Here is a 20,083-nt window from a genome sequence, read left to right as displayed (position 1 = left end):
GTAACACTTCAAGACTGTGAACACCAACACCAGCCAGCACCATGGGAAGTGCCAGCACAGCCAGGAACACAGAGTTCACCCTTCTCTAAGTAGCCTCCACATTCCCTTGACAAGAAAATTGCAGCAAAGAAACCTTGGCCCCAGTAAGGATTTCTATTATGTTTCTGCATAACTGAGGGAGGTACAGAGGAGAGAGAGAAAGAGAGAGAGAGAGGAAGAGAGCATAAGCAATAGGGAGTGAGCAGGGGGGGATCTGATCTAGCTGAGCCATGTGGGGAGAAGAAATACGTTTTCTCTGCAGAAAGAGAGGCATGAGAAGCAGAGAACAGAAGTCCTCAGACAGGACTGGAACTGTTAGGAAGGGGGCCAGCATGCACTTGGTGAACTTATACGTGGAGGAAGAGAAAGTCACGGGAACGTCAAGACATTATTGGCAGGAGGATAAATTGGCACGAGCTTTTGAGAGGACCATTGGTCAACATCTATCACAGTTTTAAGAGATTCTGGAATCACATTTTTTAGGAATCTAAACTTGCAGAAATTTTAACATTGTACAAATAGACATACAATGATGTTCAGTCGAGCATTGTTTCTTTTTTTTTTTTTATTTTTTTTTAACGTTTATTTATTTTTGAGACAGAGAGAGACAGAGCATGAATGGGGGAGGGTCACAGAGAGAGGGAGACACAGAATCTGAAACAGGCTCCAGGCTCTGAGCTGTCAGCACAGAGCCCGACGCGGGACTCGAACCCACGGACCGTGAGATCATGACCTGAGCCGAAGTCGGACGCTCAACCGACCGAGCCACCCAGGCGCCCCAGTCGAGCATTGTTTCTAAGGGCCTAAGTGCTCAGCCTAAGTGTTCAACAGTGACTGTTTAATAAATTACGGTGTATCCATATAATGAATATCAGGCAACCGTGAAAAACACTGAGGTAGTGATATATTACCAATATGAAAAGATCTTAAAAATGCACTAAGTGAAAAAGGTAAGTTGTAATATGAGCCAGTTTTTGTTTTATAATAATATAAATACAGCAGTCTGGAAGGATACACGTGGATTGCCGTAATTTTCTTGGAGAGGAAGAGCACTGTCACTTTACTTTGGGTACTTCTAGATTGTTGAAATTAGTAATTAAACATCAATTAAATAGAAAAGCTAGCTCTAGCACAGTGGTTATGTGCATGGGCTGTGAAGCCATAATACTGGAGTTGAAACCCAGTTCTGCCTCGTCCTATAAATGATAAGTAACTCAACTTCTCTGTGATTCAGTTTCTTCATTTGTAAAATGATAATAATGATAGTACCAACCCTACAGGGTTATTGCGCCAATTAAATGAGTTAATATGCTCAAAAAGTTTAGAAAAAGCCTGGAATCAGCAAATGCTTGCTAAATTGTTGGCAAGGAAAACAATAATTTGGTTCTTTTTTTTTTTTTTTAATGGCCAGAATATGGAAGGAGAAAAGTGGGAGAAGATTAGTGCCAGATGATAAAAGGCCTTGCACATCAGGCAAAGGAGTGAGAATTAACTTATTCAGTAGTCAATAAGGAGCCACGTAGTCATTCAACAAATATTTATTGAAGGCCTTCTATGTGCCAGGCACCATTCTAGATGACTGGGACACATCAGTGAATGAAATAAAGAGCATTTTAGAAAAGCACCAGTGTAACCAAGACTGGCCTTTTGGGCATGATGGTGGCATGTCTTAAAAGTGTTTTATGTGTGTTTGTGGGGGAGATGATCCAAAACACTGGGGGTTGTCAGCCAGGAGGTCACTGCATTGTTCAGGTGACCAGGGGCAGATACGTGAGAGGGATATATGAAAGGCCAGAGAAAACAGGCAATTCCTAGTGTTGGCAAGGTGGCTGAGGGGAGGGGGCGGGTGGGGAGCTGTGGTGGCCAGAGAACCTTTGAACACCAGCTTCTTAAAGTTCATTTGAGCACCAGCTGACTCAGTTGCCCTGGACCCGGTCCTAATCCCATGTCCACCACTGCTGATGTGAGGGGCCCTGGAAAGCTGAGTTTTCATGAGTCTCAGAATCCTTTTATAAAATGACAGGGTCTGACCCTTATGATCTCCAGGGCCCCTTTTGGCTCTAACATTCTACAGTTTTCATGTCATTATAAAGCGGCAACAGAATGGGACTTCCTTTCCCATTACCAATATGTTATATTCTAGAGTCAAAAGAAAAACCACCAAGACATAGGATTCAGATGTGCAGGATAATGTATGAGAAGACTGTTTACATTCATTTCCTTTCTGAGAAAGCACATACTGAAAAGTACATGTCAAGGTCTGAAAATGGGTTACTCAAATAATTTCCTTCCATACATGCAGCTGTTCTAAAGTATAAGCCACACTCATCCAGTAAAACCATCATCTGTTCTGTAAAGAATATGAGCATTCATCTGGCCCTTATTTTTAGAGTAAGAGGTCAAGTGCACAAGGGGTGAAATGTAGTCAAGTCCACAGTGCCAGATGCAGACAGGGCGCTGAAGTCCAATTATAAATCGTAATACCTGAATTTGTGGTTATTTAAATTAGATGTCTTAAAAGATCAAAACAAGGAAATCATGGACTATTTAGTGTGGCAAACAGAAGCTGCAAAAGCCTACGTTTCGTTTGTTCATTCATTCAACAAATTTCTCTCACAAAGTAAATCACCAAAATAAACAGACTCTGACTCATTTCCCATTGCTTGCTGGAGTTTGGTTCCTTTTCCCCACCCAGGGTCATGGAATACGTGAACTTCAGACTTACTCTCTGTGTGAGAAAAACCCTGCGAGAAGATAATCAACTCTGTGTTAGAAGAAATTGCAACTTTCCACTACTCACAAGTAAAAGGCACAGGAGCCAGGCTACCTGAGCCCTGAGCCCAGCTCTGCCACTTACCACTCACGCAACTTTAGGCAAGTTACAGGTCTCTTTGCATCAGTCCCCCTCTCGTAGGGTTGTGATGAAGATGTTACTATTTCTACATTGTTTTGAACAGTTCCTGCTGTACAGTAAGCACACTATATATGTGTTTAAAAGATAAATCTTAGTTGCTAGAAGCAACACAAAGCAGCTGAGAGCAGTTGCATATTGATTCTCTTAAAGTATATACTTCCTCTTTGTTCATCCTACTCACAAAAGGACCACAGAAAACCCTATGTTAGACAAGGATCAGCTGCTCTTTATTCGTACTTCCTTAGGAAGGGCTAGGAAGAATTTACACTAAAAAACCTCCTGCCAGGATTGCTAAAATCAAAATGACTCTTCTCTTTATAAAAGAGATACAAGTTTGTTGGTAGAGATGAAATTAGAATGCCCTGGCATGGTGCCCACCAGCCTCAGAGTCTGTAATTTCAACCAACTGTTTGCCTGAGTTATTTGAACCCATTTTATTCTTGGCTGTTCTGGCGTGTGAGTGAGTTGTGTGTGTGTGCGCGCGCGCATGTAGAAATGCACGTGTGCATGTGTAGAAATGCATGGGGTGGATGGGTGGAGGGGAACAGCCCAGGTGGAGACTTGATGCTTGAATGGTTGAGTCTGGGTCATTTTGGCTCCAAAACATAGAGTTGTCACCTAGAGCAAACTACTTAACTTCTTGAGCCTTAATTCCTGGGACTGAAAAATGGTCTTGACCAGTGGTCCTTTGGGCTCTTTTCTAAACCTATTATTCAAAGTGGCTGGGATGAGTTGTTTTCATAACAATTGCCCCCTGCGGACCAGCCAGTGGGCTGCAGCCACTGCACTGGCTAGGGAACCTGAGGGTGTCTGGCAGCATAAATAATGAAGAGCAAAAACCTTGAATTAAGAGTTCAAGACCCAACTCTGCTGCCACTTACTGTCTTGTGACCTTGAAAAAATAGAGACCCTCCCTAAGCCTCATTTTGCCTATCTATATAGAATGGTGATAATGATAACAGAATCTACCTTATCAGGTAGCTGTGAAGAATAAATAAAAGTACTCAAGAAGCACTTAGCCTGATGCCTGACAGTCCGTGCTCATTAAACAGCAGCTTTCACAATAGTGGCTGTTCTTGTCTCTGAGTGCCCCAGGGGGATCTTAGGTATATTCTTCTTTGATAGTGATGGGCAGTTTATTAGCTGGTTTTCAGATTAGCTTTTAAAAGCTCCACTGAGAACTTTTAAAACATACCATATTCCTCCTCCACTGTTTTTCTTCTTTGCGTTTTTTAAAATTATTTCAAAACAAACCAGCTATTCTAAAGTGTGTCTGAGTGGTGGCCTATTACTCATCAGATGAGATTCCAAAGCTTTTTGTAGGAAGGATTTCATGTCAGGATGCTTCGGTCAAGGAGCTGCCTGTCCTGTTCTTTCTTCCCTTTGGACAGGCCCCTGGAATGAGCAGGGCTTTGAATACCTCCCACCAAGGTGGCGGATTTAGGGGGTGCTGGGAGCTCAGCCTGGAGCAGCGGCTGGAGGAGTCAGTCAGGAGAACCCGTAGGGGAGTTCTGGCCTTGGTCCTTCCAACAACTAGCTGTGTGACCTGAGACTGGCCACTTAAACTCGCCAGTCTGTATTGTCTTCATTTGTGGGGCCAGCAGTGAGCAAAAACCAGGAAGACAATTCACCCAGGAGAACAAACAGTAAACACTGTTCCTTTAACCAGTTATCAAAAAAATGCATATTATAGGAATATGAAGACCTCATGTTTAAGTTTATTAAAATGTAAATCTGAAAACAACGTCACTTTTCAGGGCGCCTGGGTGGCTCAGTTGGTTAAGTGTCCAACTTCGGCTCAGGTTACGATCTAAGGTTCGTGGGTTGGAGCCCTGTGTTAGGCTCTGTGCTGACAGTTCAGAGCCTGGAGCCTGCTTTGAATTCTGTGTCTACCTCTCTCTGTCCCTCCCCTGCTCACGCTCTCTGTCTCTCTCTCTCTCAAAAAATGAATAAACATTAAGAAAAAAAATTAAAAAAAGAAAACAATGTCACTTTTCTTCTGCATTACTGGGAGCACTAGCACATTGGCATGAGGGCGTGGGACTAGAAACCACAATTCATATTGTGTTTCATGAAAGAGAAGGAGGTAAATGTGGTGTGAATCCTCATCTCCACAACTCACTAGTTTCGAGGCTCAACGTCTTTGAGACTCCATTTCCTCACTGGAGGAAAAAAAATGGGTAAAATGGAGATAATAAAAATACTACCCACTTGACGGGTTGTTAGGAGGTCTGGAAATAATGTAGGTAATGGAGCTCGCCTAACATTTGTCATCTACCAGACCCTTATTGTTTTGAGGCTAAAGATGATGATGATGGCTGATTCTCCCTGGCTCTATAATATTATAATGCTGCTGGAAAAAAGAAAAAAGAAAAAAAAAACCATTCTCCTCTCCTTTCTTGGATTCATTGTCAGAATCTGTGCAGCTCCACTCATCCAGTTTCCTAGGGGATTGTGACCCATGGCCTCAGAGTTACCAGGCAACTCCAAGTACAGCTCCCCCCACCCATCACTACACGTCAGATGCCCTTCCTGCCATGCCCGCTGACACTCACTCAGCTCTGCAAATGGCCTTCTGGCTTCAAGGGCCAGACCCCCTCCAGCGCCTGAGCACAGAGCAGAAAGTGACACCCTCCCTCTGCCTCACGACTTCCACCTACATCTCCCCACAAGCAACCACAAACCAGTCGCCCCCCTCCCAGAGCTCAAGCTCTTTGACATATGTCTGCTGCCACCAAAACGCTGCACGTCTGTGCCAGCCACGAGGCCACCATATTTACCAAGTAACTCATTCCACCCTGGGGAGGCCCTCGGTCACTTGTCTTCAAATGCCCCTTTGCTTCTGAGGAGGGTTTTTCTTTTCTTCCTTTTTCTCCTGTGATTCATCTCTTGTTTTTGGGTAATTCAAGCTCCACACTGACTTGAATCGCCATGGAGTCTTTATCTACTCAATATCAAAGATGTCTCTTCTCAAATGTTTTTTTGAATTCTTTCTCAATACCAGGTTCTGTTTCTGTTCCCATTTTGCAACCTAATAAGGACTGAAATCTGTTTTCAGTAGTTACTTGATTTTTTTTTTTCTCAGCTTTAAAAATAATTTCTGAGAGCCATGGAACTGGGGAACTGAAAGGAACTTGTCAAGTCCTTGTTTCATTCAGAAAAAACTGGGCCCCTAGGGGTAACCTTTGTGGTGGTCACACTGTGGCAAGACACTCAGGAGAGGGAAAGCAGACCATGGACACCCACGTCCTTGCATCTCTCAGCCTATCACACACCCTATTTCCTTGTTAAGACAGGTCCAGGTTCTACACGTCAGGGCTTCTGACAATGACTGCACTTCCTTCTATGGAGAGATTGGAGGGGGTGCCTGGCAGGTCTGCAGAAATAGCCCCCTCCAGGTGCCCTAAATCCATCATGGACTCATTGCTCCTCTCTTGTTTCCAGGTTGTGGTAAATGCTGCTTCCTCTTCCTGGTAACACTGGCTAAGTCACATTCATCCTCTAGGTGCTTTCTCCATGAAGCCCACCGGAGCCTCCAATTCCACAAAGGCAGGGAGCCCTTCCACGTTTCCCTGGGCAGTGCCTTGTATGCTCCCTCTCCAAGGTGTAGACTGCTCACCAGTCTTGCAACAGATCATTAACAAGTTTGCATCCATCTTCCCCCAGAGGACTGCGTGCAGCATGAGGGTAGAGCAGCCACAGCTGACTCATACCAAAGTGTTGGTGACTTTTAAAATCTCTTCTGCCTGCAGAGACTGAGGTGCTAAGCACTTGAAGAAGGGAAGAGTCCCAAGAATAGTCAAGGGCCCACGGACAAATGATTTCACAATTTCACACTGAGGGAGTCTCCTCTAAATTTTTTAAGAAACTGGGAATAGACCTCCTACCAAGCAAATGTGGGGAGAGCAATTAACCAGGCCCAGGTACGCATACACAATTCCTCCTCTTGATTCACACCTTTTCTTAGCCAGGGCTGTGTTTCTGCAGAAAGGAATATGCCTTCCAGAACATCCTCCTGGTAAACCAAAGGCTTTTGTAGTCTAGCCTTTGACCCCAGGTGACCCAGCGTCCTGGTTGCCCTTTGAGGAATGAGGGGAAGGGAAGACTGGACCCCAGTATTGGCAGGAAGGGGGATACGGAGGTGAGAATGGAAAAATTCCAGGTCTTGACTTCTCTGGATTCTTTCCCCACATTATCTCCTATAATCCCCCAAGCAGCCCTAAGATGAAAGTCCTTTATGATCTCCATTTTACCTAGGAAGCAAGAATGGAATGCAAAGCTCAGTGACTCACTGAGATCACAGTCAGACTGAACGGAAGTTGTGCTGAGACGTACCCAGAGCAGCACACTCCTAACCATCGCCTCTTTCTGAAATTTCCTATAGACCCTTCTTTTTTTTTTTTTTAATAGATGAAATTTATTGTCAAATTGGTTTCCATAGAACACCCAGTGCTCATCCCAACAGGTGCCCTCCTCAATACCCATCACCGACCCTCCCCTCCCTCACACCCCCCATCAACCCTCAGTTTGTAATTTCCTATAGACCCTTCTTTTTTTTTATTATATGAAATTTATTGTCAAATTAGTTTCCATACAACACCCAGTGCTCATCCCAAAAGATGCCCTCTTCAATGCCCATCACCTACCCTCCCCTCCCTCCCACCCCCCATCAACCCTCAGTTTGCTCTCAGTTTTTAAAAGTCTCTTATGCTTTGGCTCTCTCCCACTCTAACCTCTTTTTTTTCTTTTTTTTTCCTTCCCCTCCACCATGGGTTTCTGTTAAGTTTCTCAGGATCCACATAAGAGTGAAAATGTATGGTATCTGTCTTTCTCTGTATGGCTTATTTCACTTAGCATAACACTCTCCAGTTCCATCCACGTTGCTACAAAGGGCCATATTTCGTTCTTTCTCATTGCCACGTAGTACTCCATTGTGTATATAAACCACAATTTCTATATCCATTCATCAGTTGATGGACATTTAGGCTCTTTCCACAATTTGGCTATTGTTGAGAGTGTGGCTATAAACATTGGGGTACAAGTGCCCCTATGCATCAGTACTCCTGTATCCCTTGGGTAAATTCCTAGCAGTGCTACTGCTGGATCATAGGGTAGGTCTATTTTTAATTTTTTGAGGAACCTCCACACTGTTTTCCAGAGTGGCTGCACCAGTTTGCATTCCCACCAACAGTGCAAGTGGGCTCCCATTTCTCCACATCCTCTCCAGCATCTATAGTCTCCTGATTTGTTCATTTTGGCCATTCTGACTGGTGTGAGGTGACATCTGAGTGTGGTTTTGATTTGTATTTCCCTGATGAGCGATGTTGAGCATCTTTTCATGTGCCTGTTGGCCATCTGGATGTCTTCTTTAGAGAAGTGCTATAGACCCTTCTTAAAGGGGTCAGGAAGGGGTCTATGTGTGTAATAAGACAACTAGGAAGTTTAAAGCAGGTATTTTTAACACTCTTTTCTGTCAAGTCTCCCTGCTTGGACAAGTCTCTCCCCTCATGGAATGTACTTTTGCCTCCTATGACAGTGAAATACTCCCCTGCCATAAGGGCTTCAACCCGACTTAAAACTCCCATTCTCCATGCCATTACAATTACTGTTCTGCACAATGCAATGTTTCATGTGATTGTTCAGCAACTGGTAGAATATTATTTTATAGCAACCATGAAAACAAATATTTTTGAGCATTTGCTATCTGCTGAATACACTTTTCTTGTTTAATTTTCATAATAGTTCCATGAAATTGATACAATATCTCCCTCCTTGCAAACAAGGATATTGAGTCCTGATAAGCCCACAGGGGAAAAGTAATATATCCTAGCAGTCTGGAGTGTAAGCTCTGTATTAGTCTGTCTGGGTTCAATCCCAGTTCACTGAATAAGTAAATGTATACAAACTGCTCCTCTCAGCCTTAGTTTTGCCATCTGTAAAATGGATCATGAAGTGCTAAGCACAGGACAGGCACAGAGTAAAGTGTGAGGACTTAATACCATTAGGAAGAAGCAAAGCTTGGAATTAACTCCTGATTGTCTTACTCCAGGGCCCATGCTGCCTGCTTCTCAATTAATTCTGAAGTAGGCTGAATTTATTGTCTCTATAAGAAGTTAGGTTCAGAAAGGTGAATTGGCTGGTTCGCAATCACACAGCTGTTAAATGTCAGGGCTGTTGTAAGCCAATTTGACTTCACAAGACTGCGCTGCTTATGTTAATCTGTTAGTTTCATGTCATATTCTTCCTTCCAACTGAGTGATAAGCTCCTCAGAGCCAAGTGAAGGCAGTTCCACTTTCCCTGTGTTTCCAAAGGGTCTGGCACAGCATCAAACATGCTGTGTTCACACTACACCATTGGGAAAGAAAATACAGCTGCCCTTGCTCAGCCTGGCACCCAACTTGCTCTTCAAAACCATAAGCAGCACTGGGTGTTGTATGGAAACCAATATGACAATAAATTTCATATTAAAAAAAAACACATAAGCAGCAATATCCATGATGATGGAGACCCTTAAGACAGAAGGAATACAAGAGAGATAATTCCACAGTCACCTAACAATTATATGCCCACTGTTCTCATAAAAAGTAAATCTCAAAGGGGAATTCAAAATGCTCTAAAATAAACTGAATATTCTACAGGACAATGGCCACAGCTTCTTCAATAAATAAATGGTGTCTAAAAAGAGAGGAATCTGTTAGAGATTAAAAGACTTAAGGGACATATCATTTAAATGTAGTATTTCTCATCCGACCCCTGATTCCAAAAATCAAATATTAAAAACCATTTTGGAGACAATCAGGGACATTTGAATATGGGTTATTATGAAATCGTAATTTGGAATTATTATTTATTTGTTTAGGTATGATAATACTGTAGTTATGTTTCTAAAAACCGTCTTGATCTATAAAAAATATATAATGAAGTATTTATGGATAAAATTGTACAATTCTGGGGTCTATTTTAAATACTCCAGCAAGCCAGGAAAATACTCCTGGGAGGTGGCTGATGAAACAATACTGGCAAATGTTGATAAAGGTTTAAGCAAAGTGATGGGCCCATGGGGATTCATTATATGATACTCAATATTTTCGTGTTTGTTCAGAAACTTACACTATAGGAAGGCTTTTGTTTGTTTGTTTGTTTGTTTAAAGAATGAATGGTGTGAGTCCCCAGAAATGTACTTTGTTCTGCAACGACTTTTCTTCCAAGACAGTTCAGTTTCCTTGATGACGTGAAAAGGCTCCCGAATGTACTTATCCAAGTGAGGTCAAGCACCTGTTGCGATGACAGCTCATCTGGACCATTCTGCCTCCCCTTCCCAAACAAGCTCACCATCCTCACTGTCCCAGTTCTACCATTTCTACTACCTCCTTCTACTCTTCTGGCTAGAAACCTCAGCATCACCATTGCCTTTCTTCCCCTTCATCCTCTACCCCAGGCAGCCAGTGATACTGCACGTGAACCTGATCTAGCCACCAATGTCTCTGATCCTTGGTGTCATCACCTGTCAAAGGTAACTGGTGGGAGACCCTGTCAGTTATAATATTCTTGGTACTTTATTTCATAGAAGCTACAGGGTCTTATGTCTGACATGTTATGTTACCTAAGTGGTCGGAGAGCTGCTTCTTTATTATAGGTTCCAGTTGTTTGCCTGATAGGGAAATCACACTCTCTGATATGATGTTCTTATCTGGGACTTCTCTCCTGATGGAGTTTCTTTCATTCCTTTGTTCAATTACACACATATTATGTAGGAACATAATTGGGTGCCAATTCCTTGTGTCCCCCCCCCCCATTGCTGATGCTGTACCTGTTGACAATTGAAAGTTATGCAACTTTTCAGTGTGCCTTTATAGCCATTATGATATTCCGTATGCGGGTCAACCAGTGGAGACAACTGGGTAGGGTTTATGGTTGGCACATCATTTCGCAAAGGAGTCAGCTGGATAAGCAACACACTCAAGACCAAAAAGCAAGTGAAAGGCAGGGGTACCTAGAATCTAGGTCTCCTAAATCCTGGTCCTGGACTCTTCAGCATCATTCCACCTTGCCCACAGGAGCAGCAAGGCAGCTGGGAGGGTGAAGAGAACTGGGGTTTGGCCTTGTGAAGCGATCTCAGCAATGTATGAATGACCAATAAAGTGATGACAGGATGTACCCAAGAACAGCTGGATGACAGCCTCACTTTTAGTCCTGGAGGTCAGTCAAGTCCAGATCTGGCTTGCAGCCTGAGAAAACCCCCCACCAGCCTGTCCTAATGGTGCGGGAGCTGGGCCATGGCAAGGACCACGGGGCTCGGTGGTTCCTCCAGAATATGGAGGTGGAAGGCACATGGGGTCAGAGTCTAACAGGTGAGCTCAAATACCACCTCTACCCTTAGTAGCTGTATGAAATCAGGCCTGTCACTCAGAGTGCCATCTTTCTCGAATGTGTTCATCAGCATGTGAACCTTGAGGTAGACCCAGCACGTGGCTCACAGGCCTTTTCCTGGCAGAAATAAAAACCAGTCTCTCTAGAAAAAAGTTGGTTAAAGAGTGGGGTATTTTAAAGGTGGTTAAAATGTATTCTTTGTTAAACAGCTCTTGAAATAGTCTGTAGTTCCAACAATTCGAAACAATTCCTGGGGTAGCCTTGTGAGAAAAGTAGTTTTTTGCTAAGAAGTTTTGAATCTTGCTCTAATTTGATTACATTAGCTAGCTAAAAATAGACATTAGAGCTGAAAGGAGCAATTAGAGTTTTATGGAAAATTCACCAAGGGATTGAATACCCATTTCTTCCCCTGTACCTGTGACCACAGGGCTCAGCATTTCTTTTTTTTCTTTTTTTTTTTTTTTTGCGGAGGAGGGGTCAGCATTTCTAAACCAAGGTCTCTCCTCATCCAGTGGCAGCTGCTTGTGTGTTAAGCACAGCATCCAAACTCATTAACCTGCTGGTGAACCCCAGCAGTAAAATGCTGCCTCTTGGGGATAAGGCTGTGCACCAAAAAGAATGTCCACTACCCATGAGTCACTACCCCGCTGGCCAGGGGCTTCCTCCCCCTGTCTCCAGGTCTGGCTGTTCCCTCGGCCTGGAGTACTTCCCTTCCTGACCTTCGTCCTCCAAACTTGCCCTTGAGGGCTACTTGCTCTGTAGGTCTCCTGTTAGATATGAGTTCCTCCAGAAGCCTCCCCTCCCCACCAAATCTAGTTGAGACGACCTACCAGGAGCTCCTGTCATTGCCTGTCATTCTCCATTCAGGCACTTGCCACATCTTATGCAGCGATTAATAACTGGAGATGATTTTGCTTCCAGGGGACATTCGGCATTATCTGGAGACACTTTTGGTTGTCACAATGGTGTGTAAGCGAGGATGCTCCTGGCACTTGGTGGGTAGAGACCAGGGATGTGGCTAAGCATCCTGTGATGTAGAGGACAAGCCCCACAACAAAGAATTATCTAGCCCCAAATGCCACCAGTGCGGAGGTTGAGAAATCCTGCTCTAGTGTAATTGTTTACTTATCTTTCTCACAGTGGCTGTCTCATTAATACCCCATATGATGCCTGGCACATTCCAGGTGCTCAAAAAAGACCCATTAAATGGCTGAATGACCTTCACCCCAGCTCCCATCTCTTGTTTACTTCTGCCTGCTTTGCCCCTGACCAACTCCCTGGACTGGCCTCTCCATTCACTCAGCACAAATTCTATTCTGACTCTGGCCAGGCCCCCCATTCCACCCCTGCTCCGTGCACTGCAGGCCATGGGTGATAGAGAGCTAGGGCTGCCTGCAACAACTCAGAGAACAGGATGTCTGGACTAGCGGTTGAGCAGGGCTAGATGAAGTCAAGGCCACGCACGCACGCACGAGAAAGGGAAGAAGGCCTGAGCTGGCTGGGAGCAGGGCCAGACCACCAGGCAAATTGGGCAGCTGGACTGTGCAGTTAGGGTCTGAAAAGCTGATTAGTTTTCAAATCCTCCACATGCCTTTTATTTAATTAATGGACACTGAGCGTCCGTTTCCAAGGCTGCAGGAATCTTCTCCCCCTTTAGCAAAGCAGCACCATAAGATAAATACTTTCTCAAAATACTGAGTCATTGCCCATTTTTTTCTTTGTGCTTTTGCTACTGAGTTCACATGAATAATTATAAGCTTATTTTACATGATCATAAGGGGCTGGGTAATTCTCAGCAATTTCAAGAATGAAATGTTCATAAAGTCTTTCAAGACTGTGACACAAGAGGGTTTGGCAATTCAAAATCACTGCCATTTTAAAACATATTCTCTTATTTGGTTTATTATATTTCATGTTTTACATATATATCATAATTTAAGTTCAAATAACGTAGAGATGAAGCCAGGCAATTTTATGAAACAAAGAAAGTTAGGGGATTGCCGGATTTTTGAAGCTAAAAATTAGATGCTTTGACCAACAGTCCCACGATTTCACCCTTGAATTCCTTCAGAGCTCTTGGATGAATGCCAACCTGTCCCCGTGATTTATCCACATCCAATTTGTCAACTAGGTCTAGAACATTCTGTACATTAACTACTACATGATCTAGTACCTCTGCTTCTAAAGATGATTTAAGAATATTCATTTTGATTTTTTTTTTTTCTAAAAATTTCAGGGCCAATAATTTATTATGTCTGCTGGCTCCTTGTTCTGATCATCTACAAAGGTTCTACCAGGTCTGTGGCTGGTTTCTTCACTTCAATTACTTTAAAAGACCCTCTTGTTTTTGTTTTAATGTCTGATCCTTACAGGATGCTCCTTAAATTATGTGTAGATCCTTTCTGTGGGATTCCTAGGTGAGTTCCCCTGTTATTCCAACTGAATTAACTTTATATTTTTTCTGAACATATCTCCTTCTTATGAGTATGCCTTTGTCTTGAGCAGTCCTGCTTGCGCTGATTCTGTAAATCATGATTATTATCTTATGGCCATAAGAGTCAAAGGGAGGAAGGCCATAGAGGGTTTTGCCTGATGCCTGGCACAAAGTATTTAGCAAACAGTTGTTTATTCTTTTCATGTTGGTCAAAGAAGGTGAGCTAGGAAAAAAGCTGATTCTTTTCAACCCCATCTCCCTAAATGGTTTTTCGAATCTTGTCATACTTTGTGCTTCCTGAAACATGTTTGGTGGGGTTTTCTTTTTTTTTTTTTGAGGTTTTATTTTTTTTATTTTTTTAAATATATGAAATTTATTGTCAAATTGGTTTCCATACAACACCCAGTGCTCATCCCAACAATACATTACCATTCTTATACCAGACTGTTAAACCTAATAGGGTTATTCTATTACAGTGGTCACACACAGATGCTCTCTGCACCTTCTATAGTGCTTCTCTTCCTTTTCTTTTCTTCTATAAAATCATTAGCATAGGAAATGATCATTTGTCCTAATTCATCCCAGGGAGATACTGTGCCAATTTACAAGTGAGTAAACACTCTCATTACTACTAATTGGCCCGATTCTTTAGCTCAACCAGTCCTATTGCAGTTTCCAGCTCAATCTCATTATCCTTGTCAGGTGGCTTATAACCCCTTTATACTGCCATATTTTCATTAACTGATCAGGCTATTTCCACCCACTGGGCATTTCCTGGTGCCATTTTAATGCTGAGGCTCCTTGGATTCCTCCACTACTCTTATAATCTGTTTCATGACTCTGGTTTCTTACCCTTCTTTGACAGCTGTCTCAAAAGAACCTTCAATTCCTAAGAAACATAATAGCCCTCTCTCTGCTCTCCCTAGCACCCTCAAGTTCCACCTGTTTCCACCTGTGCTACGTACTACAGCCATCAATGGACTATAGCCACACACACACACATATACACACACACACACACACACACACACACACACACACACACACACACGACTATAGCTCAGCAATGACCACAAAAAGTTCTGATATTCAGTCTCTTTCTCAGCTTCCCAAACTAGCCTTCAGAACCCTCCTATTATTTGCTCCTAAGTCATGCTATCGAGACCAAAGGAGAGATTTGGGCATGTTACCCCTGGGACATGCACGGGACAGCTTCCATCCTATTGATTTCCTACTTCTGCTCTCTTCATTTGCATCAGATTGTCTTTACCCAGCTAGTGCCAGTGTACAACTCCCTCTGCCAATTGTTGCAAAAATGGAGTCACTGTTCTGGAATTCCCCAAGGCTTCCCCGTGTCCTGCACCTGCCTAAGCTTGCAGTAGTTGCCCCAGTTCTTTCCTCATGGGTGCAATTTGTTGACCCCACTGGATTCCTAAGCTGGATTGACCCCAATGGAGAAATCACTCAACATATACGGCCTCTAGCAAAACCCCTCTCCACCCCACAACACACACATGCACCTGCCGTTTCTCTGTATGTCTCCATGTTGCAGTGAGAGCATGGGGATTATTTGTATTAGATGTCTAAGCTGTTTGAACTCAAATGCATCTTGTGGCAAAGCATGCCAGGGTGTGCAATGAGCATTAAATAAAACACAGCAGGTATTCTTCTAGCAGGAACAGCTCCTCTGGGAAGTGGCAGAAGTGGGTGCCAGAAGTAAGTAATTATACTTTATTATCCAATTCACATCACACTATCACTGAGGAGCCACAATAAACGGGAAGCTCTTTGAGAATGGTACAGGGCTGGACAGTTGGGAGTTGTATCACCTGCCCCTGAATGGCAAATTCCTAAAGGGCAAGAACTATGTGTCACTTTCATGGGTGTCCCCTATAGTCTTAATATCATGACTTGCACTGAATAGCTGTTTAATTGAACTGAACATGAGTCATTTACCAAGCACCTACCATGTGCATCATATATTATGGTTCTCCCTTTCTTTCTCTTCTCTATCTCTTGTTCTGGGCTACTCACTGCCCTTTCCAAGAATCTCTACTATACCTGAAGGTATAAGAGCAGGGACCATGTCATCCACTTCACTGCTGCATCTCAGGGCCTGGCAGTGCATGGCACATAAGGTCCTCACTACACATTTCCTGAGCCAGTGAATAAATGAAAACGAACCAACTCGGGCTGCTTTCACAGAAAACACTGCTCAGTGCCAAAGTGTGATCTGTGTTCATTTGTGTCAAACACATTCATGTGTGTCATTTGCCATAGGATAAAGGAGATGTGATGATGCTCATGGGAAAGCAGAGGCAAAAGGGGGTGGATCCAGGCAGGGTCATTTTTTTTTTAGCACATATGTGTGTGTGTGTGTGTGTGTGTGTGTGTGTATAAAATTATGCCAAATGTTTTCAAAATTACAACCTATAAAGGGATTTTTAACGGAAGCTTGTTCACTTTAGTTAATGGCGTCATTTCACACTGCAATCAAGACAAGAATTTACAGTAGACTGACTGTAAAGCAATGCTCTTTACCCAGTATGTGCACATCACATACCACAGCCATTCACACAGAATGCCTTCCCCCATCACCACCCCTGTCTCCACCCAAATTCTGATTATAGATATGTGATTTATTTGTCACCACAGATTTCCTCCCTGTGGGTAAACGGTGGCTATTAATTTTAACAGAAGCCTTTCTGAAAAGTGGAGAAGAGATTGTGGAGGATGGATGCAGAAAAAGGAGGCCTTCACTTTAAGTGGCACTGTTCAAAGTGTGGCCCCCAACTGGCAGCATCAGCACCTGGGAAACTGCTGGAAATGCAATTTCTGGGGCCCAATCCCAGTCTCCTAGAGTCAGAATCTCTGGGGGGCCCAGCAAGCTGTGTTTTCACCAACTCTGCAGATGTTGCTAAGGCCTATTAAAGTTTGAGAAACACGGGTCTAAAGTGTCATTTACTCCTTTTCAAAATTCTCTCAGACACTACCCAGGGGAGAAACTGGGTATCTGGAATTCATGGAGGAAGCTTTTCATTATTTACCTTTTTGTACTTAAAATTTTTTCAGCCACATGAAATTCTATTTCAATAGAATTAAAAACGGCAAACAAAGAAATCAAACTTCTATCAAGAGCACATTACAAAGGAAAGGATAACTCATAGCAGCTACTCTAGGGTGTTCCTGATAATCATCCCTCAACTGATTACCTGAGCAATTTCCCTTGTCTCCTAAATGACAGGTAAGGAGGAAGAAGACGGAATGAAGATAAGGTAATACATTGGCAAAATGGTATTTTGTTAACAGAACATATTTTGTTTGGTATTTCTAAAAATATTAGAGGAACTAAGGATGTCCCTTCAGAAGATATCAATGTGACAATGAGGAAAGCCAGGACAACATACCATTTCCACACTATACAGCACATTTTTTAAAGCTCAATTATGGAAAGCATTTGTAATGATAACTTGCCTAGATTCTTCAATAATCGGAAGAGAATGTACACAGCACAATTAAGAGTCTGCATGCAGGTTTTAACCCTTGGCATGATTCTCCCTTCCTAAAGATGACAGCTGCTTTCACACCTTTTCAAATTGGGCCTTGAGACTGCCTTATTTTTAGTCGTCCCACTACAAGAAAACGGCTAAAAGGCTAAGTTAAAGTAATACACAATGCTAGAGACTCTACTGCTATGCTAGTCTGTTTCCAAAGGAAAAACCAGGAAACTACATGAACTAAAGGGCTCATCAAACAAAAACAGTATGAACAACTAGATGCACAGACCCCCTTTCACCCTAACAAAGGTGTAGGGTCAGCATCCCCTATGTTTAACAAAAACATTTTACTTTCCATAAATAATAGGGATCATGAGTCTTTGTGCCTGTCAGCCACAACAGTCCCAGGCACTCATTCCTACCAGACATCCCACACCCTCCCTGCAATGAGGGGTGCCAAATGCCCCCCTTTGCTCACTTTGGCAACTCCACACTACAATGGACACTGGAAAACTGAGCTTGTGTCAGGAAATGGACACGATTTTTCATGTTGTTTTCTTAGAGTTGTTATCCATCCCCTAGGGTTGTAGAAGGTACGAAGACTCACTGAAGAGTTTAATCCTCATACTCACAAAACATCACACACTCTTGTAAAGGGTTATAGAAACTCATAGATAGAATTGTGCAAACCATTGCAAGAGCAGTCTTCATAGCTTGAATTCCTTAAACATAGTACTTTGCAATGAAGTTAGCCAAATACAGAGAAACAAAACAGTTTTCAAGTTTTATTCTGGGTTATTTTTAACTCCAGATTTTTTTTTTTTTTTTTTAAGAAAAGGAACAGAACTTGGAATTGAGTTGGTGGTGAGCAGAAAACTTCTCTTCCAATGATCTCTTCTTGACCTAATCTTATCAAAGGTCTAACATGCTTTTAATGTTTGCAAATAAATAGCTTAACCCTACAGATAAGCTTCATCACCTTCCCCACAAGCTACGGACATTTATACCGCAAAAAGATTTTTTTAATAAAGTATACCCGAGGCATCAAAAACCATGTAGCTCATTTCAAATAGGGATCCTATCAAATATGATTAAGTTGAACTCCTAAGTATATACTTTTTCCTCTTGAAAATTGGCTGCACTTAAGGATATTCCTTACCAGTATCATATGCACAAATGCCAAAAGATTAAAAAAGAGAAAAACAAATCTGGAAAAAATAGATCAACGTATTCAAAGAAGATAATGAATTATTCGTTTTCATTAAACTACATATTGATATATAACATACCACAGGTCATTATAAAAGAAAAACAAACATCTAATAAACCATCAGGATTCTTTTCAAAGTCTTGTAAATTAAAATGCAAAGAAGTAATCTTAAAGCTGTGATAGCAAAGAAAAAATTTGCATCTCTATAGTTAAATATTTTGGGCTAAAACATTTAAAAATTTTTCTTAACTAGGAAAGAAACTTCCCTGATCCTCTCTGTGAAATGTCTCACAGGAACTGTGTTTGAGCTAACACTGCACAGTGTGTGAGTAAAGGAACAGTCCCCAGGATTCCATGCATTAAGAACATCAGGGAATTTGTGGACAACAGGAGCCCTTACCTGGTCTTCCTTAAGCCTCCAGCATCCACATCCATCCTTTAATAAGGTAAAACTGTGTGCTGCAGAGAGAGGGAAAAGCCACCCAACCCTCGAGGCGGGCTGAGAGTGTGCAAAGCCCCAGCTGACAGCCCGCTTCCCTCTCCCCAGGCTCTCTGCCTAAGAGGCTGCACAGAAACCAAGTCGGTGCCAAATCTTAATCCCTTTGCAGAATCTCACATGAAGCTGCCTCACCTCTTCCATTCCTGCAAAGCCTCTTCCTGCTGCACTTCCTTTTGAAACCATTAATCACTGCAACAACCCACCGAATGAAGCCCAATCTCAAACCGTACTGAAAAATCCTGCAACACACAGGGTGATGAATGTTTACATTAGCCAAAATGAAATGATGTAATATCCAGAATCAGGGGAGGGCCCTGATCCAGAGTCAGGGCATTGTAAGAACCTTTGTGAAATACAACTCTTCTAGATGAAGGGAAGAAAAGGATTCACCTTTGGGTTTTTATTAATCTGGCCTCTGTACATGTAGAGTTATTTGAATTGTTCTGGTCTCATCAAGAGCACTGTATTTTCCAAATAGAAATTCAGAGCTTCTCAGTTACCCACAGTTTTACTCAAGAGAATAAAAGGTAGCAAACAGAACCCAAAGTGAATTTGTGTGCAAAAAAACCTAGTATCCAGGGGATAATAGTGGAAGGTACCAATCCAGGGATATGGGAGCCTCCCATGCTGCAGGATACGAGAGCTTCCCAAAGCTGCAAATGCCTTCAAAGTGAAGGTAACTCCCAGAAAAAGCAGTGTTTCTCTAAGCCAGAAATCCATTTTTCCCCCCTAGAACTTTTGATGAACAAGAAAGCTCAGGGGTTCCACCAACATGGTTCCTGATGGGCAACTGCTATTGATTACTTCAGAATCTTATGGTCCCTGAATCCGGTGGGACGAGAAGATATGAGAGGCCACATTACTGCTGGATGAGCAGGGAATTGGCAGGGGGGAAGGGTTTGTCAACAGCACCTGCCTGGGAGAGAGATCAGCTAAGGTTTCATAACTGCTCAGAGGCTGGCTTGGGATGGGAGGGGATGCCAGAGGTAGACCTTGTTTTTGGACATGTTATTGATCACAATGTGAAACTTTACAAAGTATTAACCATGTGCTAGGCACTGTGCTAACACTTTATACGCACATCTCACTGAACCCTCACAACAGCCCTGCAAGGTAGAT

General features: G+C 42.7%; 1 protein-coding gene across 1 annotated transcript in view; it reads right to left on the bottom strand.

The window, feature by feature from the left end:
• The window catches only part of LOC102949488 (1-phosphatidylinositol 4,5-bisphosphate phosphodiesterase epsilon-1), a 225,516-nt gene extending 206,340 nt beyond the window's left edge, over nucleotides 1-19,176 (bottom strand). The window contains 3 exon segments of the mRNA XM_042959866.1: nucleotides 18,866-18,955; nucleotides 18,957-19,045; nucleotides 19,048-19,176. Of these exon segments, the coding sequence (XP_042815800.1) occupies nucleotides 18,866-18,955; nucleotides 18,957-19,045; nucleotides 19,048-19,147 (279 nt within the window). The 5' untranslated portion in view covers nucleotides 19,148-19,176.
• Between the last annotated feature and the right edge of the window lie 907 nt (nucleotides 19,177-20,083).

The sequence above is a fragment of the Panthera tigris genome, chromosome D2 (assembly GCF_018350195.1).
Source record: "Panthera tigris isolate Pti1 chromosome D2, P.tigris_Pti1_mat1.1, whole genome shotgun sequence".
In the NCBI taxonomy this organism is placed as follows: domain Eukaryota; kingdom Metazoa; phylum Chordata; class Mammalia; order Carnivora; family Felidae; genus Panthera; species Panthera tigris.
The sequence above is the reverse complement of the archived record's forward strand: the minus strand, read 5'-3'. Positions and strand labels throughout refer to the sequence as shown.